The sequence below is a fragment of the Porites lutea genome, chromosome 3 (genome assembly GCF_958299795.1).
Source record: "Porites lutea chromosome 3, jaPorLute2.1, whole genome shotgun sequence".
Taxonomy (NCBI): domain Eukaryota; kingdom Metazoa; phylum Cnidaria; class Anthozoa; order Scleractinia; family Poritidae; genus Porites; species Porites lutea.
In genome coordinates this window covers 681,624-709,434 of record NC_133203.1, presented here as the reverse complement: position 1 = coordinate 709,434, position 27,811 = coordinate 681,624, and the positions used below count along the sequence as shown (strand labels likewise).

At 37.0% G+C, this 27,811-nt stretch overlaps 1 protein-coding gene across 2 annotated transcripts; it reads right to left on the bottom strand.

Annotated features, from left to right (window-relative positions):
- Window positions 1–93: 93 nt before the first annotated feature.
- On the bottom strand, window positions 94–27,811 carry LOC140930112 (arf-GAP with GTPase, ANK repeat and PH domain-containing protein 1-like). Of its 2 annotated transcripts, none has more exons than XM_073379776.1 (18): window positions 27,684–27,811; window positions 21,185–21,249; window positions 20,176–20,346; window positions 19,522–19,666; window positions 18,833–18,970; window positions 11,598–11,803; window positions 10,239–10,310; window positions 9,444–9,548; window positions 8,530–8,629; window positions 7,413–7,859; window positions 6,596–6,669; window positions 5,967–6,044; window positions 5,157–5,253; window positions 4,202–4,319; window positions 3,766–3,870; window positions 3,218–3,305; window positions 2,498–2,665; window positions 94–1,900 (listed from the first exon to the last, which is right to left on the bottom strand). In XM_073379776.1, the coding sequence occupies exons 1-18, from the start codon at window positions 27,745–27,747 to the stop codon at window positions 1,739–1,741; spliced, it is 2,403 nt and encodes an 800-aa protein (XP_073235877.1). In that variant the 5' UTR covers window positions 27,748–27,811; the 3' UTR covers window positions 94–1,738. The 2 variants fall into 2 exon arrangements, with proteins under 2 accessions (XP_073235877.1, XP_073235876.1); XM_073379775.1 differs by lacking the exon at window positions 27,684–27,811 and adding an exon at window positions 25,059–25,352.

Here is a 27,811-nt window from a genome sequence, read left to right as displayed (position 1 = left end):
GTCGAAAAGAAAGCGCCCAGATTAAATGAGATTTTATACATTGTTAGGTAATAGAAAGTTCACTATACTCATACCGCATTACTGCTCTCTCCGTGGATCTCAGTACAATGACTTTTAATTTCTTTTGTAAAAGTATTATATATCTTAAACAGAATGCTTACGTGAAGATTTGTAAAGTTGGGCGAAAGATTGTATTATATACACGAAAAATAATGCACGTGCAATAAAATCAGGATTTAAGGTAAAACGCTGTACCCTCAGCTCTTAAAGGGGATATGTCGCAAAATATAAAAATAAGCTTAAAACGTAATTAATTTTTGCCATGCCTTCTTGTCGGCAAGGTAGACTAGGATAGCATTTTTCTGTTGTTGTGATCTCATGGTTGAGTGGGGCCGTACAGTCGAACCCCACTTTACGGACACGGACAATATTTCTTGCCCGATCAACATGGATTTATATAGACATACGGACATTGCTTTATTAACTGTGTCCTGCAGTGAGCTTCTCGTTAGGAGAAGTTAATTGAGAAAAACACAACTTTTCCATGTCATTACTAACTGTATTTTAGTTACAAATTAGACTTAGTTCTAGCGAGTATATAATAAATTAAGTAAAGAATAAATAAGAGCCTTTTGAACACTTTTGCCTATTCTGATACACTTAGTCCACGGAATAATTGTTATTTGTACGTTAGTGATGTTTAGTTTGTTGATGTTAATGTTCTGTTTTTGATATTTTGCTTCTATGAACCCTTTTCTTTGTAATTAATACGGACACTTAATAAGGGACAAATTTTTGATTCAATCAGTGACTGCATATGGCCCCTCAGTGTCTGTATAAAGGGGGATTCGACTGTAAGGGATTTTCCGATTAGGAAAACATCTAATTGCTTCTTGAAGGTAGCCTGTACACGGATTTTGGTTTCTTTTTCTTTTCTAAAATCGACGAGCACGCGAGCGAGGCGAGCGCGCGAAAGCGATGAATTCAATAAATTCCCCGCCGTTTCTATTTTCATACGTACGCTCTACGATCTCTAAAGAGAAAATTGAGGGTCCGTGAACAGGCTATCATGAATTTATTTAGCAATACATCTTGGTATGCGACATACCCCTTTTGTGCTTCTACTCCCGCATTATACCTTTCGTGTACACTTTGTACGATGGCCTCTGTGATAAGCCTCATAATATCAAGGAAATAACAATATATTTATATACACGTTCATGTTAATAACATATATACACTTTTTCTAAGAACAATAAATACAACTCTTATAGTGCTTTCTTCATAATGTAAAATTTTCTCTCACTGATATCCTTTCAGTATTTTGGCAGCCTTCAATTCTTTTTTCAGCCTAATGGTGTTGCACAACTGAAGTAAACCAACAGTAAATTTTCGTAATGATAACTTCAAAACTTCATACATTAATTTCTAATATTTGATAAAACATCTTGCTACTCAAATTGCGTGACATCAATACTCGGTGACAGGAATATGCATCACGCTTTTCATATATACTGCCAAAGAAGCAAGGGTGTCACACAAATTGAACGAAGAATCTTTGCTTACATGAAGCCAGCATGTTGAAGGCACAGAAATTGCGCTAAATGTCATCAACGCAACGTTTTGACCTTCTGGACAGAATTAATCATCATCTCTGTAGCTTTGTCACTTTGATAAATGCAAAAATGCCTTTTTGATTTGTTTGATGAGTTATGACTTCGACAGTTGACTTCCGGTGTCAAAGAAACACGTCATTCCGGCTCACCTGAGGAATCATTGTACCCAGGTCATGGCAGCCGTTATGACGCAAAATATCAGCGCATTCTTTACTCCCAGCACTCTTTGCGTGCCACAGAGCTGAGCGACCTCTCCCGTCAAGAATCCGTACATCTGCAAAATACTGGAAAAGAGATGAAACTCTGTTAACATCAAAAAAGGTTTTCAAAACTGCATGGTTTGAATTACCTTTTAAAATCAAGGGAATTTTCCCGCCACCAAGGTGGTAAAAGTACACTATATACTTTACGTTGTTATGTCTGAGCATTGCAGTAGGAAAGACCTCCGCGGGTACTCAACAAAATTTTAAACGGGGAGGCTCCGCTCCGAGGTCTGATCCTTAACCCTTTTATATTCCATTTTGGACAGAAAAGGTACCCCTTTCGTATTGCTTCTATTGACAAAATTAATGGTACCCCTTTCACATAACTAGTTTAGAACTATGCATCTGTTTTAACCGCTGCAAAAACACTATCTTTCAATAGACATGAATCAGAATAAATCACAAAACCAGAACGCTTTCTCGACTTTTTACGGCTGTAAAATGCACCTGTTAGCCCTTTTGGGACTTTTTCACAACTGAAACAGATTTTCCTACCGTTTCATATAGTTCAACTTAAGGAATCTCTACCCTTTCATACACCTGAAGCCTTAAAAAGGTTACCTTTTCGATCCGTCCCTAGAACAACCGAAGCTATGACATCTAGTGCTCGCTACCTACCCAAATAAGGAGTTGCGTAATGACAATATTTCCTAGTGAACAGCTTAAATGAAGTGGTGTGCTACTTTCGCGGTCTTCGTAGATGGTGTTAAGATCTTCAGGTGTGCAATGAGCCAAGAGTAGTATACACTGTGGTAAATCTTCTCTAATTACAGCTTCTAGGAGTTGCTGTTGAAAATAAATAAAATCGTTGTTTAGTTTTGTTCAGATAATATAGAGATTTAGCCAAGGTAAAAGGCAACGCTCCCGATCAGAAATATTTAAATTTACCTCAAACAATTAACTCAGGGGTTTCAATAAAAATTGAAGTAGCCAGCAGACGGGCAAGTGAAGTTTTTTGAGGATTTTAAATTATAGTAGAACGGTGATATCAATTCTGCTCGTCAAAAAGTTTTTGGAGCTTGTTGAAATGACATTTGGGCTAGTAAATGCTGGCAAGCTGTAAAAATGACTTTCTTTGCATCCTGATTAGGGCTAGGAGACAAAGGAAATAGAGAATCAACCTAGGTTAAAAAAAATTAATCTGAAATCAAATTTGACCTGTAACATATACATCCTCTTCATGGCCACCTCAGTCTCTAACAAGGACTCGCGAGTTTGTCCCCACTATTCTTCAGCCATTTTCTCTGGCTTTCAAAAATGCCTACACCTCTCTTAGTTCTAACCACAAACCAAATGAAGGCTATCTTTTAAAGAGCTCACATCACATTGGATACTCACTTCGCCTAATGAAAAATCGCTCGGTGCAAGTTCTTGAAGAAATTCTTTCCCCTCGTATTTCGCCCGTATCCACTTTTCTTTCTCTTCTCTGAAAAACAAAGAATTCACTTGAAACAGACAAACAAAAAAAGTAACTAGCTTGAAAACTGACATCATTAAGGGCTACGGGCCGGGGATTCTCAGGGCTACTATTAACTTAACAAGGCCCCGGCTACTTTCATAGCAATAAAGACGAAAAATAGGGACAAACAATTTCTCGTTGCTTGATTTCCCGCCGACTCCTTGTATTTACTGGGCAACTTGAAAGCCCTATCATCATCATCATTATCATCACAATCCTAACCCTAATCATGCCAATTAACTGACCCCTTCCTACTTTGCAGTATGTCACTAACAGTAAGAAAGTCATAAGTTCGCATTTCAACTATTCCATCGAAACGTTTCTGCTTTCTTCTTCTTCTTGGTTGCGATCACACGAACCTTAGGCTTCAGGGCGAGAGCCATTTCATCATTATCTTACCCTTAAACTGCTGTAATTTTTAATTTACCTTGGAGACGACGGTGATGGTTTTGTTTTGTTCTGTATCCTTCCTTCCCATACACTGTTAGCAAGAGTGTTACCAATTGAGCTGATTACAGCAGTTAATTCAAACCTGAATAACAAAAACAACATATTATATTAATATATTGCCCGCCTGGTCTGTTATTAACTAAATGCTGTTTTACAGGCCATTCAAAAAATGTGAGAAGGATGATACCTTTAAAATGGGTCGGACTATCATTCTCTTACAGAATAAGAACGCATATGAAACGAAAAATGGGGCGTATTTTCGACCCGCAGTTAACAGCATCTCTGACAATGAAATATAATCGAGAAAAATGTACCCCACTAAGGAAAAATCTAAGCCTTACTTATCTTTTGGTATGTTGTTACTTAAATCATAAATAATTTAGTTATTTCTCAATTATTAAGAAGTTACTTACGGCCAGTCATCCAGATCAAGTGATCGAACTCTGGACAAATGTGTACCAAGGTTTCGATGCATTCCACTACATTCTATGCACATCAGTGCTCCGAGATTTAGTGATGCCCAATCGGGATCTGGGAATGAACACACGCATGAACACTGGTTATTAACCCTTCAAGCCCCAATATCCAGATACAAATTCTCCAAACTGATCTCCATACATTCCCTTACAGAATTAGTTGAGAGAGCTTGTTTGCAGATCAAAGCATTTTCCGAAGGCTGATCACTTTATTAATTCTCACAACATTTCTCTGGATTATGTGTTGATATCATTATTAGAAAATGAATTTTGATCACTCTTGGGACTAAAGGGTTTAGATGCAGCCATTTAGCAATTAAGCAGATATTCTCTCACACAGACGTATTTGGTTGATTCTCAGGTAATTTGCAGCCGATCTCCAGCTGATATTTGCAAAAAAATGGAAAAGGAATTTAAACGCTTGTTTCAGAAGATGTTGGTCGGGCAGGAAGGCAACCGAAGCAAGCTCTAAGAACGTCTGCGTGGGAGGTCATTAAACAGACGGAGGAAAATCTTGCATTGTGAATCACTTGCTAACAACAAAAATTCAACTGAACTCGTAAATTATGCTCACTCTGTAATCACTGTAAGCATAGGTTTGCTATAGAATTGACTTCATAAGCTGTGCTTTCTGTGTTGTGCTCTGTATTTCAGTTAGAGTTGCTTTTCAGTTTATTTTTTGGAAAATACTTTACTGTTTCCAATTAAAATTTTATTTATGCTAGTGTATGCTAAATAAGGAAGACACAGTCAGAGAGGACCTGATCAACCAAACTTTCACAATTTATAGCGTTTATTAAATGCAGTCATACTATTTTTGCTAATGAGGCGAAACAACGTTACCGACAACTTTAAAATGTATAGCAAAAGTGTCACAGGACAACCAACTTACTTGGTGCACCACAGTCTACACAAACATCATTCCCATCCGTGTTTCTAATTGACAGCATATCAAAACCATTCGCTGATGAACTGCTACTACCCCGTGTCTAAAATGAAAAATATATATATGTATCAGTATGTTGTAGTTAATTCTCATCTCAGGTAATTTTTATTTGCTCTTTTGTTTCAACTTCATTAGCATACATTATCATACCCAAAAACAAAAACTGGGAGAGGGTAAGACCTTTGTTGAGCATGTGCTGAATGTTGCTAGGATACAGTTTTGAACCCAGGCCTGATAGCTGTGCACTTGGTATAGAGGACTCGGTTATGACCATCGGTTTATCAATAAACAGATGCTCGCAATTGAAAAAAACCAGTATGACAAGATAAAAATATGATTGACTAGCCTAGAAGTTTGGGCTGCGGTAACTTCAAAGACTTGACACAATTCAGGCAGAGCCACTTGAACCTCCTTTTCCCCTCCATTATAATGAGATAAAAGGAGCCTCTGTTTGCAGGGGGCTGTTTAACAGACTGTGTTGCATGATTTTCATTATCACCATCCACAGGGTAACCAGTCAAGTCACCCAAAAGTCATAAAGAGTTAATAAAGAGTGTATGCACTTTATATCGTTCTTTAAGATTTGCTGAGACAAAACAAGCACGATAAAAATGTTAGGATTTTGTTGAGCATGATAAAAATTTGGTCAACATAACTCAGCATTTCGGGAGACTTAACTAAAAATTTCAGGTGACAGAACTTCTGCCAAGATGACTTTCGGGCGACTTGACCATAACCCACCATGACATGCATTACCTTTTCCCTGCCACTCTCATTCAACTGTAAACATGAAAGAATCTGCTGTTCTATTGCTTGTACCCAGTCATCACGTTCCTGAAAAAGAAAATACAAAAAGCTAGTGAAAAATAAAACAGCTTCAATATTGCAGATATTGATTCTACTTATTATTGTTGTGTCAGAAATAGTATACAACTGTCAGTCTTGGAAGACTATTGATTTGGGCTCTGGTCAAGCTGGAGACTCGACAGCATTTTCTACGGCTGCACAGTCCAATGCAGAAGTGGTAGTCTTTTCCGCAATGTGTGCTGATGTAGTTGTGTTATATAATGGTCAAAATTCAAAGACAGTTTGAGAGAGACAAAGACAATCTGAGATAAAAGGAAGAGTAAAAATTCAACAGGAATGAAAACTTTTTACCCAAAAAAAAGTACCAGTAAAGTGGGCCTGGCTATTCAGGCTTCACTTTTCCCTGACAGAAAAAAAAAAAAGATGATGATGACACCTTCGACATAAACAAACTTGATGCAAGCAAGTCTGAATTTGTTGTTGAGCCTCTTCTACTTAAATTGTTATATCACAGACAAACACTCCTTCTTGTAAGCCATACATATTTGATAGCTTATCTATTACAGACTATTCCTTACCTCTTGAGTAACTGCAGCAAACTGCCAGCTTTTTGCTTCTAATGATACTATAGTGAATTCCCAGTCAGTCATTTCTGCAACAAAGTCAATGATGTCTTAAAATCAACTCCCTAAAATGAAAACTTAAAGTTGGTCCCTACCATTCTTCAGTCCTTTATTTGAATCTCAATCAAGTGGACACTCCTCTAATTTGGATCTGTTTTAGCCTGCTGGTGTTATTTTCTTATGTTTTTCAGGTGAGCAAAAAGCGGACATGGAATGCATGACACACACAACGAAGGAAGGTGCAGAAAAAATAATCTATAATAATGACAATCATAATAATAATAATTTAAAATACGTTTTCTGTGTCTTCCCCCATTGTGCGTGTTTTACACTCCACGTCAGCTTTCTGCTCGCCTGAAAAACTTGAAAACAAATCACTTTCAAACTTGGCAATTTTCTTAATTTAAAGGCGCTCTTATTTCCAGAGGTGGATTCTTCCAAACTTGTCCATGAAAAAAAAAAATTGGAAAAAACCATGGAAAGGTCTGTTAAGTGTTAGTGAGCCCACTAACATCTACGCTTTGTATGAACCTGCCACCCCCACCCCCACTTGGAACCCCGGGGAGACCGCATAAGTCCTTTTCCAGCCAAGTCCAGGAATGGATCAGCCCAAATAAGCATGTCTCAGAGGATGACAACGTGTGCGCTACCCTAAACCGAGCCAGCTGGAGATGACCTAGAGTCGACTATTCCTTGGTCGACCAATGATGATGATGATGACTTGAAAAGCAGTAAATGTCTTATAGCATAAATTTCTAGAAGCATCTATTACCTGGATCTAAATCAACTTTTGGTCCACTGCCACTTTTGACTCTTCTATGCCCCTTCTTTTTTGCGCTACCTGATATCACATTTATCGACTCCACTTTGGACCCCGATGGTACCACTGCATTGGCTGCAGCAATTGCTAAAGCCTTTTCAAGCTCCTCATAGTCTATTTCACAAGATTTTGTATGCTTGCTTCTTTTGTTCTTTTTCTTAATTACACTTGAAGAATCAGTCTTTGTTGAGTTAGCACTGATATTTGTTGACGCAGGAGTAACTAACTGATTTCCGATACTGGCTAATGCACCATCGATATCATGTTGAGATGAAAGAGAGTTGTAGCTTGTATAAGAATCTGTTCCATTTTGTACACCATCAGTAATGTTAATTCCTATTTCACTGCCACTGTTGTTGTTATCAGTTTCCATAGGAGGCGTTGTCGGCCTTGAATTTCCTGGTAAAAAATTTATATGTATTGATTTTAGATTTTAGATTTACTAGATTCAGTATTTCTTGATGCACAGCTTGATAACCGTGACAGCATGAGGTCAGATTAGCAGGTTATGACAGCCCCTTCCACTTCCTTAAAAAGATCAAACATATTTGCAGGGTCTACGTCCCAAACTCTTTTCAAACAGTTGTGAGGGTCCTTTTACGACCCCTGCCAATTGACAAGGAAGGAAAAATGAGACAAAGCCAACAGCTTCACATCACTGCCCAGTGATGTAAACATTGAACTGAAATGAGATCTTCATAGGAATTTTAACCATTCAAAGTGAGAAAGGTTTTTAATCTGACCAAATGCAGGGAAGTTGTAGTCTACATAAAATTCAAAGGCTTGTTATGTACATTATAGGAATGTCCATTTGAATTTGATACCAGTATTAGCAAGGACTAACCAATTCAATTTTCAAATAACAGTGCATTAAAAAATTCTCTGGGAGCATGTTTGACTCAGCTTGACTCTAAGTCAGGTGGCTATCATTCTGTGGAAGTCCAGTTTTACGATAAAAGCTACCCTTAAGTTTCAGAACTGTTGGCTTGAGAATCAAGTATGCCTTAAAAACAAATCATTTCTAGGCATGCATGGAAAGTTTGTACAATACAAGTTTAAATTGTGGTACCTTGAGCTGGTGTGGTAGCTTTAGGTGGTCTTTTTCCAGGCACTTTGACAGTAGTGTGTTTCAATGTTATGGTTTTCTTATGAACATCATCCATATAGTCCTGTCAACAATTAACACAAAAATTTCACTTTGTTAGATTGACTGTAGTGTATGCATCACTGTAATAATGGTAAGTCTGAGTGCTGAGACTCATATTTTTTCAAAAGCTCTTTTTTAAGGGATGTATACAGAGAAGCTTATTATGGAACAAAAATTTGCATTTTCAAATTGGCTGGCATGGCCTAAACTCTGCCTTTGTTAGTTGTATTCTTGTGAGGCATTAAAACTGCAACCTTCACAATATTATTATTATAGATCTATGATTCTTTGTTTTCTTTACTTTTTTTTCTGGTCAAGCAATGAAGAAAAATTCTCGTTTACCACAGTGAGAGGACAGGCTCAAGTTAATGCTTAAATTGGCATGCAGGGAAGTACCTTAATTTTCTGAGTCTCGGGTGGGGGGGGGGGGGGGGGAGGGCTAATTTGAAGAGGGTTCTTATTTAAAGGGTGCACTTATTTTGTTCCTCTTTTCAGCTTCAAAATTACATTTTCTTAATTTCCAACCAGCTAATACATTTACTGTGACAGTAAACTGGAACGCACATGCATCTGTAAGAAGAAACACACAAATCACTGAGTGGTTGCTGTCAAAGTCCTGTTTCCTCTCAGGTCCTCTAAGTTCTACAATTAAATTCCTTCCATTCTCCTTCTATACTGTATATTCAGTGATTTTTCTTATTTTATAATGGCTTGGGTTTCTTGGAATAAGGGGAGGCAGATCTAATTCGAAGGAGACACTTATTTGAAAGAGGGCACCAATTTAAGTATTTACAGTGTTATGCTTTTGATATCACAGTGATTAATAGGGTGCTTACATGCAAATTACGATAGTATGCCAGAACTCCATCTTCTAGGAGGGTAACATATTTTTTCTTCCATTCCTTGTTGATTGAGCTAGTGCTTCTCTTGAGCAAATAACCCTGGAAGAAAAGGAAAATTAAATTATGGAGATGTTATGGTTTCCAACACCAGTGCTAAACAGCAAAGTACAAAAGAAGTTGTACAGATTTAAACTCTTCTGCATGTACAAAGAGGGTGATCAACATGGATTGTCTTAACTTCTCTTACTTTTATAGCCCGTTTAAGTAATTAAACATAAGAGTCAGCATTGTGGCCGCTTAATCATTATTTTGGTAGAGACCTTGTCCCTGTCGTGCAAATTTACCTCATTTTCATGCAAGCAACTTGCAGTTGGTATTTTTTTTACAAATGCAGATCACATTCCACACGTCAGAATGCAGGTTACCATGGCATAGATAAATAAAAAGGACCAGAAGTGTCTCCTAGCCCTAAACCCTATCCAACATGTTGATTTAGATTGAAGAAAAACTGTTTGATTTAGTAACCCACCAATAAAACAGTGACCTTTAATCATAAACTGTGAAATGTGACCTGTAAAAGAAACTCCCCTGCCTACAGGAACTTGTCTCATTTTCATATTAAAACCATTTGATAACAGGAAACACATGCCTCCACTGACTTAAAATCCATCAGATATCTCACATCCTTTTTGTTGCCCTTCAAAACCTTGGAATATTGCCCAAAAATTGTCGACTCAACTGCACTTTATTAATCGGGACTACAACTGATCCAGTAATAATAAAATCCACCTGTTTTAAGGGAATTGATCGCCCACTTCCAACATCTGTGTCTGTCACTAATTCCTTCTCCTTCTTTTCTTTCTATAAAAAAATATTCAAACTTTATGTTAATAGTAATAACATACCCACAACGTTTTTTAGACAAGGGATGTGACAGTATGAACAGTCATAGTTTTAACTCGAAGCCTCTCAACCCAGCAAGGAATTGCTGCTCGGAACAAAGCAATCGTCCTCAAGGATCAGATTAAAGCAGTGATGCACGTAAATTAGCAAACCATGAGAAATAGAAGTGAACTCCTGAGGTTTGTTCAATTTGTATACAGTCAGTGGAAGGACTTAACTTACATTGGCTTGAGAATGCTGTGCCTATTAATTAAACAATATAATGAATCCATAATTATTTGAATAATTATGTGTATACTTAATTCCCTGAAATCATTAGCTCAACGGCCAGAACAAAACAGTGCCAGAATCACTGAACTTGCACACACTACTAAAGTATTTCTAACTTAGGACACAATCTTGTAATAAAAATATAATCATTAATCCACGACCAAAAGCTTTAGTCACCCATCTGCACAAACTAGCTGCTTTCATAAGGAAATTACAGGAATCACCTGTCGTGAGTGCAAAGTATTGTTGCTTACACATCGTACATCAAAATGTTGTTGCTAATGCACTAGAAGTCCAAATCACCAATAACAGGTTATTAATACCAACTAAAACCTTATTTTGTTATTTCCTACTAACCAAAAAGCAAGAACAAGTCTTCATGAGGAACAGTAAGATGAGTGTCTGTACCTACATATGAATATCTAAAAAGAAACTGAAATTCTTGGAAAACTGAAAGCCACTGAAACATTTCAACATGGAAGGGGAAAAACGTTTCAGTTTTGCATTGAATTTCAATATATTGTGTGTATATCAGTTGATAATTCTTTCTCCTTCCAAACAATTCACTCCAAGAACCCATTGTGATACCATCTTGATTCTAAAATTTTTCATACTAACTGCTAACTGTACTTCCATCATTAACAAAACATTAATTTCATCATTACACGGCCTCTTGAGGATTTTCTACACATTTTAAAACAAAATTAAGCCTGTCACTAACTCATAATCGCTAGTAGATAGAAGAGTGAGTCTTGAGCCCTTCTCCATTCAGTTGTTTTCAAACTGAGAGGCTTGTTACAGTTGGTGTTTTCTATTCTACCAGCAATGCATAAGGTAGTATATAAAAAGACGAAAGGAAGCAAAATGGGTTCAACCTGTTTTGATTATGACACGGCAACCTCACTAACAATACATAATGACTAAGAAAGAACACAATACAGTGTTATTTATTAACTCTGATTACAATGTACATACCGAAGAACTGAACAGCATTGTTCTTCTTCTTGACGATCGTTTGGTAGAAGATGATGGTGTTGATGCCGCACTGCTAACAGGGCTCTGTGAAGGGACATTCGTTTGTCCTTGATCAGGAGGGTCCCTTGCTGTTGGCGAGTGGATTGGATCAAATGATGTCAGAACAGGACTTGTTTCCGTTTTTGCTTGTATCAGCTTTTCAATGGCTGTTGACAAAAAATTTTCAGTGACAAATAAGAACAATGAACACACTTTCAGTTTCTGTGAACTTAAATGAAAGCCACAGAAGCAAACACTCATCATGGCCCTCAGATTACAGGTTTTCAATGCCATGAGCACAGCTTAGGAGAAGACTGAAGATTTTAGAGCAGTCTTAATAACTGAGCATGCTCAACACCCTCCCTGGTGACAGCAAACAAGGCTACACACACCAGAATTGCATCATTTCTTGTCCATACTTAGCCTTCCAATACCAAAGACATTTTCAATTCTTAACTTTGTGTCTACATTCCCACAGTCTACATTCAGTGTGACAACTAAATCTGGCTTTTGCATCAGAGCACTACTTTAAAGATTACTTTCTGTTGCTGTTTTTGTTTGTTTGTTCTTTTTCTTTTAGGAACCCATAAAATATTTTAGGTTGCTGGTTGCCTCTTCTTTTATGTTCTTACCATTCCTTATTTCCTGCATTAGAGTGCTAAATATACTTGGTCTCTTTATGGCCAACATTTTGAGATGGTGTAGGGCAAGGTGTACAATTAAGAATAAAAAGCTTACAAAGTTACTTTTATATTCCATGTGTACTAATCTGTGACATCTCAGCAGGGGTTTATAGAAATTAACCAACAGAATTGATAAAGATCTCATTATCTAAAACAAAGATTGATGACTTCCTACGAGTATAAGGTAACTGAGGCAACAAGTATGAAAGCTCAGCAGGGTGTGTGACTTTAAATAACCAAAATTGTTGATAAAGACCTCAATATCCAGAACAATTTTAAAACAGTATTTTCTCATGTTTATGATACAAGTCAAAATCCCAGGCCTAATTATTCAGGAATTAGGGCTAGGAGACAAAGAGAAATTGAGATTCATCCTAGGTGAAAAAAGTTAACCTGAATATAAAAAAATATTGACCCATAGAGATATGACTAGTGCAACAGGTGTCACATCTCAGCTGGGTTTGTAACTTTAAATTAACTTAAAAACAGTAATTAAAAATCTGATAATCTTGAGATCTAACCAAGAGATTGTGGGGTGGATAAAAAACTGTCAAAAAATAATTAGTAATATATGGGCATTAAAATATAAACTTGAATTTATGTACATTTTTCTTTAATAATAGTACAAGTGTACCGGTATTGTTAGGCAGTTAGTTTCCACAAGTTCCACTCTTTTAAGGCATAAAGTGTCTGAGATAGGGATGAAGTTGTGAGAGGGAAAATAATACCGTATCCAATGATAGTTCAATATGGCAAAATTTGGCTTCTCTAGGATTAATATAATGACAAATTCAAAACGTACTTGATGTCAAATATTTAATAATAATAATGAAATATTTATATAGCGCTTATACTTTTCAGTGCTAAGCGCTTTACAACACTTCAAAAAGGTCTAAATAAAAAATAATAAAATATTTGATTAAACTGATAGAAAAACTGTGTCAGAAAATACACAAACATGTCATTTCTATTTTACATGAGTACATTTTTTAAGGGCCCTTGACAAAACCTAGATTGGACCAGATCAGTTCAATCCCTGTAACCCTATCCCTAACCTTCTGTAGTTTAGTGAAATACAGGGTTTGACCTGATACAATCTGGTCCAATCCAGGTTTTGTTGATGCCTCAATTCCACATCTGTGGAAAAATTGATCCATGCTCAAATTTTCAATTTTTATCAGTAATATCATTTGTAAACATTGTATCCATAAAATAAAATTTGTACAATTAGCATCATATTAAGAAAAATTCTTAATTTGATCAAGCATTTCCTGAACAAACTTAATTTTACCCTGGCCAGTGAATGTTGGCAGCCATTATCCAGTATAAATCTACCACAATCAAAGGTTTCAAGAGAAATCTATACAAGATCCAGATGATATGCAAACTCCCAACGCACCGAGTTCTAAATTGGAAGGTCTAACTAGTGAGCTACTGGAGGCTCTATGGCAAGCTGGGACAAATTTAAGTTACAATTAGTATAGGAAATAGCATGATTTGTAGTGATATTTGGCATAAATACCACGAGTGATATTTCAAAATTGTTATACGTAATTTAAGAGCCGATAGGCGAGTGAAATTTGAGACAACTTTGAAATATCACGAGTGGTATTTATGCCAAATATCACATACAAATCATGCTATTGTTTGTTTATACTACGACCCGCAAAAGGTTTGTAATTTTCACATGTAGGTATTTCAAATTAAGCTGAAATACCACAGCTCTAAGCCAATCAAATTGCAGAAATTTCATGTAGTAGTATAACACCAGTTATTGAGTACTGCATCAGGAATATGGTGGACTTGCCATCCACCAGCATACAAGCATAAAACTGTATAATTTAGCAAGAAGACAAAACTAACAACGGAAAGCTCGGAAAAATTTCCACACTCCAAATAAGATTCTAACTCGTAAAATAATAACTCATTTAGAAAAGAGATGACTGTACTTTCAAATTTTAAGGAAATACTCTTCACAAGCAAAACACTGACTTTAATGTAACGGATTATTTTTATTGTGTTTTCGCCATAATTTTCCAATTAATAGCATTCTTTTGTATTCATTAAACATCGACTAGCATAAGAATTACATTTTCACAAACGGACTAATTAAATTTCACTCAGTACCGTGAGCAAAGCCAATAAAAATTATCTTTTCTCCAGCGGAATTAAATCAAAGCAAGTTTTCCTGGCAAATCAAGTAATAAGAGTTCTAAACACATGCGAGTACTTATTATATTACAGACGAACAAGTTACAAAGTACAAACCCGCCAACACAGCGGGAAATAATGTAAACACAACATTGAAAATTATGCTAAGTGGCTGATTGCTACGAAAACAGAAAGACTTGTTACCGCTAAAGAGGAACGGAAAATTACAAAGATCGCGATGACAAATTGCCAAACACTGCACGATGATAAAATGAAGAGAATTAAGTAACATGATTTTTGACAGGGCATAGGTGTAGGAAAAACTTCCGGCGATGAACATGTGCAAGCGTAAGCGAGAATAAGAAACTGCATAAGCGACTTGAATTGTATTATAATGTGGTGGAATTCGACGCCAAAAAATATTTTTTACTGAACAACCCTCCGGAAATTTACGTTGTACATTTGTAGCTATGCAAACTTCATCACGGGTCTTTTCTTCATGCGAGCAAGGATTCGAGAACTTAAATATCATTTCAACAAACATAATTTAGTGAGTGTTTGTTTTGATGTTTCTGAGTTCTCGAACCGCGCACTATAAACTTTTATACTATGTTCGAAAGAAACCAGGGTCTACAAAGAACTTTGGAGAGAAGAAATCGAGAAACACCCAAAATCGATACTTAGAATGAGCAAAGAGACAATAACTAATTTTATGTAGTGTAATTTTCTAATTCAAGATAGTAATTAGAATTGGACGTCGAATCTAATATGTGACAGCAAGAGATATCAATATCAAGACTCGTGCAACGGGCAATATTAAATCTTTACATCTGCCAAATGTGTGTCAAGAAAATTTACATCGAAGGCAATATTTCTGTTTAACTAAAACAACTGCGAAAATATAGAGCCAAGGACTTGATTGTGTAAATTTGTAGTGAAAAACTATGACTACAGTATTCTAACTTTAACAGCTCGCTGTGCTCTCATTTGCAGATTGAAGTAAACAACAAACTATATTAAAAAGAGACGACTATCGTTATAAATATTATCTTGAAAATTAATTTCACGGAAAGACGATCATTATCAAAGACTCTCGTATGCGACACGCATCAGACAACAGATAAAAGCAAAAGTGAAGTACTACAGCAATAACGCTGGGCTTCAAAAAAAGAAGATCAATAAACCCTTGAACTGCACTTACTTTTAGCTTGAAAGCTAAAAGAATCGAAGAAACTGAAAACCTAGAGACTTACTTGCCAGATCTGTTGCATCCCTGATGATATCGTAAGATCCAGAGAGCTGAAAGCTTCTTCGCATCATAATTATTTTTATGCTATTTAAAGAAGGCTCAAATGTAATCAAATCTTCTCCAACACAAACTGATTATAATTGTCACTACGGATGCCAGATTCGCGACGACCAAATCTCTCCCAAGCAAAAACCATCGACGAAAAGACCATTCGATGAAGTTATTACCTTCGTAGAAGATGTCTGAACTAAGTAAATGTTTCCAGAACTTTCGTTTCCTCAATGCAAGCTACTCCATGGTGAAAGAATCCCACCTTTGTGTCTTTGTCTTTTAGCTTACGCTCGGCCTCCAATCGCTACAGCCCGCCTTTCAAAGAAAAGGTGCGGAACAACTTTGTCGATGAACACTACTTCTATCCGTTTCAATTCTAGAAAAATCTTTTCTAAACCTGTTCTTTCTCAAAGATGATCAAAAATCTCGGTATCAAGCCAGCTAGGAGTACAAACAGTATCTCTCATCAGTCAATTATTGCTCAGTCCTTGGGAAAATGTCGGTCAGCGGCTAACCGTTCATTAACAACAACGTTTTGCACGTTTCAAATTTCACAAATACTTTTAAACCGAAGATCGTCTCTCTTCCGGAAAATAAGTGCCATATTTCACTTAAAAGAATAAGTAAATTTTGTGCACTTTAAGCCACACAATAAACGTCACAAAATTTTATAATTATATGTAAAATATCTAACCTAACGTAAGTTGCCATTTCTGCCACTTCTGTTTCGTGTCAAACCTTTATTTTATGTCATGCCTGATTGGGAATGAAACATTTCCGGTTTAACACGGCTGGCTGGCGGGCGAAGGGGGTTAACAAGATTAGTTACTTTCTTTTTATCCCATAGATGACTTTTATTACTTAGAATAACAAAACTTCCTCCACGAAATCATTTAAATGATTGTGTTACCAGCATTTCGCACCTTTTTCTCAAGCCACTTGTAAATTTAAACCTGGTAAAAATAATTTCTAAAATTTGCATATTAACGTGAAAACGGCAAATATTTTTGTTATGATTCATAATTTCCCCGTTTTTGTTCCTGCTGTCCATAAGAGCGATGACGCAATTTCCGAACCACTTTCCTAGGGAAAAATTATTGCGCATGATTATTATTACAAAGGGGAAGAAAAGAAAAGAAAAAGAAAGTGATTCGGAAATAGCGTCATCCCTCTTATGGACAGCAGGAACAAAAATGGGGAAATTATGAATCATAATAATCATGCGCAATAATTTTTCCCTTTTTCGTTATCATTTTATTCGGGCTGTGCTACACTGTCAAATTCGTCAGGTGGGCTCTAAAAGTGCAGATAATAATGATTGAAGTGATTCAATTGGAACTGTTTCTGTAAACAGTGAATACTTAGTGCTATTTTCGCTGGCGAGCGGAAGGGGGACGGGGGGGGGGGAGCGGGACTACGTTCTGAGGATTTGAGTGAGTGAGGAGTAAGACTGAACAGGCTGACTGCACGATGAGCCCCAGAAAAGAAAGCAGCTAGGAAACAAAAAATAAACATCGCTTACGATTTTAACACGTTTCACACAACACAAAGACAAGTGCAAACTGTGTGAAACGCATGCGCCGGGCGGGGTGTGTGGGGAGCTGTAAGGGAGGCCTCGAGATGACTGCTCGTGAGAAATTCCTAAATTCCTCCCTTTCTGCCTTTCCAATCCCTGTCAACAGTGTCAAACAGGCTAACAGCTTAACAGTACAACACATGTACATTTTGCCATAAAAAATGTCGTTTATTTGACGATTTTACGCAATTAAACAGTGACGACTCGAATTTACCACAAGGTGGCACGACTTGGCACAATTTTGAACGCTTTCGCGTTAAAAAGCAGGTTGGAGAGGTTGGATGATCCTTCGCAACAAGCACAACGCCCCCGTTTTGCTAAGGTCAATGCCACACTAACACGCATTGTTTCGCAATGACCTTGAGATTTTAAGAGCAACTTGTTAAAAAGGTTTCTTTGACATTGGACAAAAAAAGCTAAAAAGGGTTAAGGTGAGTTTAGGCAGGATGGCTAAAATGAAAGTCCAGCGATCGCCGCAATTTAATGTAGAAACAACTCTTCATAGATCGCTGAGACATTATTTTTGGTTTCCGTAGATCGCAACGATCATTGAAAAGTCCAGCGATCTACAAACCAGATCTCAAGAAGAAGGCACTCAAGGGAGTGCATGTGGCTTTTGCCTCACTCCTGCGCCGAGGCTCTTTTAGCCCGCAGGATTGTGGAACGAGCTAGAGGAACGTCTGCGAAAGAGGAGGACTATGGATAACACCCTAACCGCGGTCAAACTAATAGGCTCCTGATTTACTAAACTTGTTGGGAATCGATTGAAAGTTTATTTTAAAAAAGTTCCAGGTGTTTGAAAGATAAAACTGACAAAACTGCAGACCTGTTGTCGCCATTTGCCAAAAAACCATACTTGGGCGTGAAACATTTTCAACGACAAGAATCGCTTTTACAAGTAAAAAAGAAGAAGAAAGTCAGGTTCACCATGTATGTAAGACATTTTTGCGGATTACAGCAGTTACGTACAAGCTCTGTGCTACTTTTTAACTTAACAGCGATTGCCGCTAATAAAAGGAAGATGCCGGTTTTGAAACCTACAAGCAGCAACCAACCTTCAGTGTATGTACTCAAATGTTATTGTAATGAAATTAACCTAATTGTTTGAAAGAAATTTAAAAGAATGAAGAGGTACGTATCTGTTAAAACCGGTGGACTTTTTAGGTAAGTAAAAGTATCTTCAGCGTAGCCTGCGGCCTGTGTCGCAGACATGCTAAACCGCCGGTATAAAGCCAATAGTCTAGACGATGCGAGGGCGGGCTGTAACGCAGGCTACTTTTGAATAAAAAAAGTAGCTTACTGGTCGTTAAGTAAAGATTCTTTAGTTATTTGCACGGCGAACTTCTTGTAGACTTAATTTAGAGCCATTTTTGACCAACACACTAAGCGATAACACAATGGTTAGGCTTCTTTAACCGGAAGCTTTGAAGATGAGTATTTAAGAGATATAAGCCTAACCAAAAAAAATTATGGAATTAGAACTAACCTGTGTTAAAAACACGATCCACATTGTCTCCTGTCAGAGCCGAGGCCTCCATGTAGACACACTGTTTAAGTTCTGATATAAGCTTCTTTATTCGCTGCGTGCTCACAATCCCTGACTGATCAATACTCATAACACCGTCTTTGGGGAAAAAAAAGACACCTGTTTTATATTTTCTAAAAGAATGAACGTGGCATAATTATAAAAATCAAAATTGTGTGTATTTTTGTTATTGTTGACGTTGTTTTCTTTTGATTCTTATTTCTGTATTCGGACGCGTTTTCGCCCTGAAAATGGGTAATCTTAAGTTGTTCCCTAAGCCAAACCCAGGAGCCAAACCTTACAAAGCTGACATCGTGCTTAAGAATTGATCTGATTAAGGAATTGCCGGAAGCAAATTAAAGGTCGGCATTTGTCACTCTTTAAAGACAAGTAAGGTGGAAAATTTGAGTTTAGGAAGTTTTAACTTAACCCTCGAAAATGAAATAACATAAACCAGAGGTAGAAGTCTCCATTCGGGAAATCTCTTAAGTCACATCATCCGTCCCAGTCCCAAGGTATTGCAGGGTGTGGCCAGACCCAAAATGCACCAAATACTACCCCACCCCCGCCACTGCCCAATTCCCTCTCCAAAAAACTCCTATATCGTTTCATTATTTTTTTAACTATCTCATTTGATTTTTTTTGCTCACCATTTAATGCAACCAGGACCACAGGAATATCCGATATGTACTTCCTATATTGAGCCATTTTTGCATAGTAACTGGATAAAACACTAAAGCTAAGCTCATCATCCAGGCTAAAAACAAAGATTACTGCATCCACCCACTGTGTAAACTATAAAGAAAAGAAAAAAATTTACGAGCTACATTACACCAACAGACAGCCCGTAAGAGTGGACATCTAGCATTTAATAGTTTTTTGGTTGATGAAAACTTTGCCATTGCATATGAAGGTACTAAAATACATTTTAAGGCCCTGAAAGTGCTGAAATTCGTCTTAACCTTTATCTTGTTAGCAAGATTTTGAAGTGGCTTTCTGGACAGTAACTTTAACTTTGGAATAATTTCTCATTTTAATTGGCCGAAAAAAGTGGACTTAAGTTAGTTGAAGTGAGTGATGAGAACATCCACAGAAATCACACAAACAGGATATTCTACAAAAACATCTTTAGATTGATTGATTGATCTTTGCATAATACGGTGCGCATGCCATGAACTTTTGTCAGTCTTTGGGGATTTTTATGCGTCAGGGACGCAGGCCACAGAGGTAACAAAATCACTGATCATCATCATAATCTTCATCATCATCTTTATCCCCATTATCATCACCAAAATATTGAATACCTGCAAATCAGGAGGCCCAGTCTCGTTCCTGATCAATAACAGATGGCTTTGCCCATCATAACACACTTCCTTCTTGTGGCGCCCAGTGAATGAATCCACCTTTGCATACTGACCAGTCAGATATCTGTGCAGTAAGTCTGACTTGCCAGAGATTGAGCTACCAACAATGCCCTATAAAAAATAAACTGTGAGAGTCCAAGCAAAAAAATATCATGCAAGGTCATGTTGTTGAAAGCACAGTGAGCATAATCTGGGTTAACTACAAACAGAGCATGGTATTATACAATGTACAAACAGAGCATATAGTGCTGTAGTATTATTATGTGTTTTGGTGTGGAAACTAACTTTTGAATTTCTTCTAACTGTCTTTAAGTTTTGAACCATTTGGCCCAGTTGAATATGTTCCCCCTGAAAAGTCTGGGAGATCTGAGAGGCATCTCCATGGATTTCAAAAGCCATTTGCTGGCAGTATGTACACTGCAGCTGCCTACAGGACGTCTTACTGCTGTAAGAGTGACACACACTAGCCTGTGACTCCTCTGCCATTTTTTTGTTCTTACCAAACAGTTTGACATAATCTATCCCATGTATCTGGACAGACGCATGGCAACATGGAATCTATTTGTTAAAAACTAAAGTTTGCCAAATGTTATAAGTATTCTTTATTGATAAACTAGAATGCTTGAATTGTATTCTCTAGGAGAAAATAAGCATATAGCCCCTTTTTGCTGACAAGGGTCTAGTTTACAATTCAGCAACTACTTAAAACAACAAAAAATTATTCTTATCCCTAAATATCTAATTTAAAGCCAAACTTTTGGTTATAGACAGTTATGACAGACTCTGTTTTTTTTTTGCCACAGTGTATGGTTTCCCTTTTAACAAGTTTCAACTACACACTAGTTTTTGTTCGGAATAATGAGTAAGCGTTGGGGTGGGGGGAGGGTAAAGTGTTCAGGGAAACTTTGGGGAGGTGATAGTATTAGGAGACAAGAGAATTAAGACTCACCAAGCGTAATTCACAATTGCTGTCCACTCTAAGGGTTGTAAACTCTGGACTGTTCAAAAAGGATTCTGGAAAAAGGAACAAAATTGACGTTTAGATACCTTATTGGTACTTAAATTTGTGGGTACTTAATTTCACTATTTTGGTGAGACAGTATTTTGCATGCTTTTATTTTCGTGATTTCAATACACAAATATAAAAAAGGACATTAAATTTTGTGACTCAAACGTTCTCAACTTCATTTGATTTTTCAAAATTTCTGAACTTGTTAAAAATTTTTCGATAAAATGGATGAAAATGATAGCCGGATTCTTTTCTCCAAATGTGAAACCTTTACAAATTAATGCTATTTCACAACAGAAGATACACATGTACAAAAAAGAACTTAACAGTTAAACCAGTTAATAATTTGTGTATTTGTCGGTACATATCCATTATATGTTTTTGTTATTAAATGTTATCCTTTTTTCCTGTGATTTGAATTTTCTTTACAAGTATTAAATTTCATGGGGATTTTTATTCACAGGTCTTTAATTTTGCAAGTTTTTTATCATTGCAAAAAACAAGAAATTAAGTACCATAAGCTAGTCACCTTCAAGCTTAACAACTCACTGCATACCAGTACATTCCAAGTTAATTTTTGTAACCTTATCTGCATGGACACTCTATGAAACACAGTAAGGGCTGTCCTAGACATCAACTGTATGCAGCTTAGCCTGGGAAAAAAGTCAGCATTTCATGATGCTGGTTTTCCGCAAAAGAATGTCTGAGGAACAAGCTCAAAAATTCCATATTTATGACGTGATATTGTCCATATCTGGGTAGTGCCTCTTGTTGGTCATGCCACAAGGAAAATTTGCTTCAACCAATCAGGTTACATAACGGCACATCATCAATAAGGAATTTCTGCACTTGTTCCCTAGACTTCGCAAGGAAACCAGTGGTAGCATTGTAAAATTTTGGCTGTTTTCTCAGGCTCTATGCAAATTGTGTGTCACACAAAAAGAGTAAAGAAACATTCATCTGGTACATGTAAATATTTTTCAGTTTTGACCATAAATTTTAAAAAGCTGGTTCCTGCTTTTTGGTATAATATGTGGTGATCAATGCCCTAATATCTGGTGGCAAATGGATTTTCCTTTTGCTATTCTTTTTTTTTTCTTTCTTTCTTTTAACAAACCTTTTAACCCAGAAATTCCCTTGTCCTGTACTTTATGAATGAATATAAATTATACCTGCCCAGTAAAATATTTGGTGGCTGAAGAAAGTTCAGAAAACTGTCAGTCTTATTTTTTAATCAAACAATAAGATTCATTCAGAGTATCTTTTAGAAATCTCTTCAGTGTTTCACATTTTGATTTTCTGTGCCAGTTTGTTACGATAAAATCACTAAAAGTTAAAAGTAATCCAGCCCTGTACATGTGTGTGTGTAATTTTTTTAGTATAAATCCTTAAAAGGAGCATTTTGGTATTAGTTCCACTAGAGTGTCTAGCAAACCCCTTTGTCAAGCCTCCAGAAAACTCGAGCTCAATGAGTCACCGGTGGGCACTTAATAAGCTGCCAATCACCTATGACACAAAAAAATAATATAGGATTGAAAAATAAAATAAAAAAGAAAGGTGAAGAAAAAGAAAAAAATGTTCAATTCAAATAAGGTGGTGCTCATTGCAGCAAAGGTTTAAGGCATTTGTAGCAGGTCAAAGATAAAAAACTATCAAGAAATGCTTACAATGACATTCAGTTTGTGTTCCAGGTTATTGTATAGAATGGCATACCACTTGCTGTGCAGACATAATGTAATACGCAGGAATGTCAATAAGGGCTGGCTGCTGGCTCCAGCTCAAATTGCGCCCAAAAAAGACATCGGGCAATTTTAGAGATGCAGATGAGTAAAAAAGCCAGCTTGACTACTTAATAAGCCTGCTTATCTATCGATCTTTTCCTTAGCTACATCCCTGAATGTACATTTCAGTGCTATATGGTATACCCTTCATTAGATTGCCAGTCATATACTTTCAAAAAAGTGTGCAACGATCTATGAAGCTTCAGTAAATACAGTCTAGAAAACTGTCATTTTGTATGACAAGGCAGCTCAGTACCTAGAATTAGAAGGCTTTATTTTATGAAAAATATATTACTTAAGCTAGACTGAATAAACAAATTAAATGCCCAACAGTTGTAGGTAGGCCAAATTTTACATTTTGAATTTTTAGGGTTATTAAGATGCATAGAGATAAAACTTTAATTTGGGAATGTCTCCTTTCCACTGAAACTTTCCTACGCTAAATTTGTTATATACCGGTAAAAGATAAAAGTTACAATTTCTCTTGAATGATTCAGACACAAAATATCCAAAGAATATTTCTTCTTCCTTACACATTTTTTTTTAAACTAGCAAAATTCATGCAATGTTTTAATATTGTTTTTGTCATTCAACAACATCTGTTAATTGAAGAAGTATTAATTTCAAATGGCTTCTTCTTGCCTCTTGAAATAAGTGCTGTCTTCATTTATGTAAATATAAAATTTTTGGTTAAAAGCACCAATAGTCACAAGCAAAAGAAAAAAAATGAAATCATACATATCTATATATTGATGAATCAAATGTCCTACATATTCACCTCATCGCCCCAATTCTAGAACACATTTCTTCCACAAAGTAATCGTTACATACGTTTTGGTTTTAAATAATAACCTATTGAAATTTGCCTGTTCTGTTGACATTATGTCTATTTCTCCAAAGGATGCCAAATTACTCTCCTATTTTATTTCTCCCTAGGGAGAAGTCTATTTGATTTGATTTACATGTACACCACAAGAAATGCAAATAGGCGACTCTTTTTAAGAAAACAAATTTCAGACAACAAAAATAATCTTCTGCTCGTAAATTACAGAGGTTCTTATGACGGTGAAATTGACAACCTGAAGACGTGAAACGAGCAAGGAAAGTCATGGAATCTACTAGAACAAAAGATGATTTTTAAAAGCTGTTCTAGCGACGACACTACGTAGATCAGCGCTTGAAATTACACCACTCAATATTTTAAATAGATACAGCTGAAAAAGTAAACATTTTTCTTTTGTCATGTACGAAATGGCCACATCAGTGAGTTCTTGCTTTGCTAAATAAATTCTTGTTTAAATTCACCAGTCACTGTTAATAAAGGGTGACCTTGAAATTCGAACACATTGAAATTATGTGATGAGATGAGGATCGAAATGTCTGGCGCGATAACACAGTAAACCGTTGAGTGCTGTAAAATCAGTTATACATGCACTGTGTTGTCACGGCATGCATGTAAACAAAAGGTAAAATCTCGATCGGGTGAATTTAGAAAATAACATTTCGAAATCGACGCGCTTGCAACATGTTTGTGGACCATATATATGGTAAGTACATGAAGGAAAGCATAAGTTATCCTGCCTCGTTTTTACAACACGGGATCTTCTCAAAATTTTAATTTTTTTCCAAAATAATCGATCTTCACTGACACTACCAGTAAGGCAAACACACTTGCTTAGCGCGTTTGTTCTGAGATCACAAGGAACGTGCATGGTCAGATATCGAGAAAATCAAAGAAAATGAGAATTCTTCGGAGTTTTGCGGGATAGCTTTGTTTACAATCTGCCACATATATATCGCAAAGAACGAAAGTCAAGTGATGGTTTGCTGCCCTCGCATTTCTCCATTTCAACGTCAGTGAATAAATTATACTTGGTTTTACACCTTATCGTCATCATAGATTTATTGCTTACACTATAAATTTGAAATAGAAAAACTCATAAAGGTTCTGTTTATAAGCTTTCGAAACACCGATAGCTTCTAGACTTTGAGCCACTAATCCTCCCAAAAATCCAGTCTGTACGGTCACTTACCCTCGATGCGATTCACTAGCTCTCTCATTTTGCGCTTCAATGGCACATTGTCGATTTCTTCTAGAAGGTCGTACAGCGATTGAATGTTCGGGCAGACAGACTCAAATCGTTCAGCCTCCTGCCTCATAGCAATGGCCTCTAGAGAATCCGAGACCGGCATTTTTGTTGCAAAATATTTACCACGAGAAAAACATGTCTATGTCGTTGGTAGATGAATGAAATTTCAGGATTAAACTCAGCTGTTTGTTATAAATTTGTCACCAGTGTCACGCATGCAGACTTAGAAACGAGGCCAAATGATTGCACTCTGGCTCCTCTCCAGCCAAAAAGCTCCAAAAGGCTGCATTCTACTGCTTTTGTAAAATCATTTCAATTTTTTGCACCTGTAAAGACCGTTAAAAAAGCTCAGCTGTTTTAAAATGAATATTGACTTAAGTATTTTTTTTCCTTGTTTCTTACCGCACTCTTAGTCACCTTGATTGACACTTAAAACTGAGCATATGATAAGCATATGAAAAACAGTTTGAATTCTTGAGAAGCGAATTGCCTTCTCGTGGTAACAGGTACTGAATAAGTTATTATCCACAACCCGTTTTACCGGAAGTGGAGAACCACGGTTGGAAGGTGTCCGAATAATAAACAGTGCAAAGATTTAGGCGTACATCGTTCACATATTATCAATATTTTCAACAGTTAGAAAGATATTTACGTTATAAAACATTACTCCAATAAATAGACAAAGAAATCGGTGTGCGCTGTGGTTTATAGACAGGATAGGACGACTTCTTTATGGCTGGGTATTGTTAAAAAAGCACACACTCTACATCACGTGCCTGTTTTATCGGGATAACCTGCACGCGATCCACGTCGTTAACATGCGCACCAGTCACGGGATTTTCTCTAAAAGAAAAACAGAGTCGACGTAACTGTCGTCTCCCCACCCACATTCAAATGGCTCTGATTAGAAAAGAGCTCCCCACATCCACTATGAAGACTGAAAATACAGTTAATCTGGGAACAGAAAATTCTCCTGCTCTGTTCTCCACCTGAACGGAAAGAACCAACGGTGATGATTATGACTGAAACTTTCAGAATCCTGTCTTGACAAAAACAATCCTCCTCACTTTTTATCCGCATCATCAATAGCTTCAGGACAACCAGACGCCCTCTCAGTATTGACAACTGATTCCACTGATAAAGGAAAAATATGGTATAGTGCCCACTCGCACATACCCCTGCTGGGTGCCAGAGAGTTTTCATGCGCAGTTTCCGGTTTTGGTCAAGTCGTTATAGTGGCCTTCATTCGGCCGAAGATATGGCGGATGCGAACAACCCCGAAGCTTCTCGTCGCGATCGCGGCAAGCATGGCGAGATTAAAAAAAAATCTGTGATACTCACCCCATCCCAAGGGCTTTCCCTATAGAAATTGGAGGAGCTCTTTCCCATGTTTTTAAGGGGAAAATGCTGGGGAGGTAAGGTAACTCCCACAGTATAATGCACAACCAGAAGCGACCATAACCACCATCGATCATTCACCATCACGTACAACTATACTGGGTCAAGACTCAAGAGGTTTAAGAAAAATCTGTCTGAGCGCAAGCGTAGGCATGTTGAAGCACAACGGAAAGTTAACAATAATTCAGACGTTTGTTTTCATTTTGCGTCTGAACAGAAAACAAGTTTAAGGGGGGCGACGGCGAAAAGCCGGAATTTTATAATGGTGTGCGGAGCCTAATCAGGTTTTGGGCCCCAGGATATGGGATCTAGCGATATTGAAAGACTTTGAGAACTTTAAGGTGACAACAAAAACTTAGTGGCTCTCAGGAATGACACATCGCGGGCCCAGTACTCTGAAAGTTTAGAATCGAAGAAAGCTTGAGCCATTTTTCAAAATATCTCTATTCCCTAAACTATTCTATACTCTGTTGTTCCAAACTACTCAAATTCTCTGAAGCAGAAAATGCTTGGCTCTTGAATGAGTCGAGGGCACTAGTATATTAACATGAACAAACATGTTTTGATTTGAATGAGCTTAGTGTCTGGCGGGAGCAGGGGTTTGGCTATTGCGTTTGAAGGCAAAATACTGCAAATAAGGGATGGCAGACTGAAAGCCTTAGTGTTCATCAAACAGTTAACAGTCGACTCTCAAGTATGCATGAATATTTAAGTCAGGGTTTATTTTCATGCGAGTTCCCCTTGTTTTGTTGTACGTTTTAAATCCCCGGTTGTAATACGTTCTTTGAAGCTAAGCTAAGAAATGCAATATATATATTAAGGCCCTCGAATCCGGCCAGCAAAGTGGAAGTCTTGAAGACAAACACTTGGACTTGTTGTATACAAATAACTTAAAAGCAGTGGTGTTGTTCAAGCAAGTTGAAAAGTTGTTAGAGTTGTAACTAAACGAAATTGTAGCAAATATATTGACCAATCATGGCATAGTGCCGGAGCAAGGTGTGATTATAACAGCCGAATAGTACCGGATTAGTCTTAGTATTTTGTGACGAAGTTTGCCCTTTTCGAGTTTCTCTTACTCAGTTTGCGTTTAAAAACACAAACTCGTCATGCACCAACGAAATACCAGTTTAAAGACTCAATGCAAAGCTAACAAGAAGACAAAGAATTTACCTTGGTAAAAATTTCTTTCTTCGATACTCGCCAAGTAAGAATCCCTTCGCTTTACCACCAACATGATTTCACGCTATCGCTTGAGATCATCATGAACTAAATCTGTGATTTCTCGGCCAAGCAAAAAT

Excerpts from the sequence above, each read along its gene's own strand:
- LOC140930112 (XM_073379775.1), bottom strand. The coding sequence starts at position 25,218 with ATGCCGGTCTCGGATTCTCTAGAGGCCATTGCTATGAGGCAGGAGGCT. Across the intron at positions 7,860-8,529 it reads AGCTACCACACCAGCTCAAG|GAAATTCAAGGCCGACAACG; the intron begins GTACCACAATTT and ends ATTTTTTACCAG. Across the intron at positions 4,320-5,156 it reads TGTAGACTGTGGTGCACCAA|ATCCCGATTGGGCATCACTA; the intron begins GTAAGTTGGTTG and ends GTTCATTCCCAG.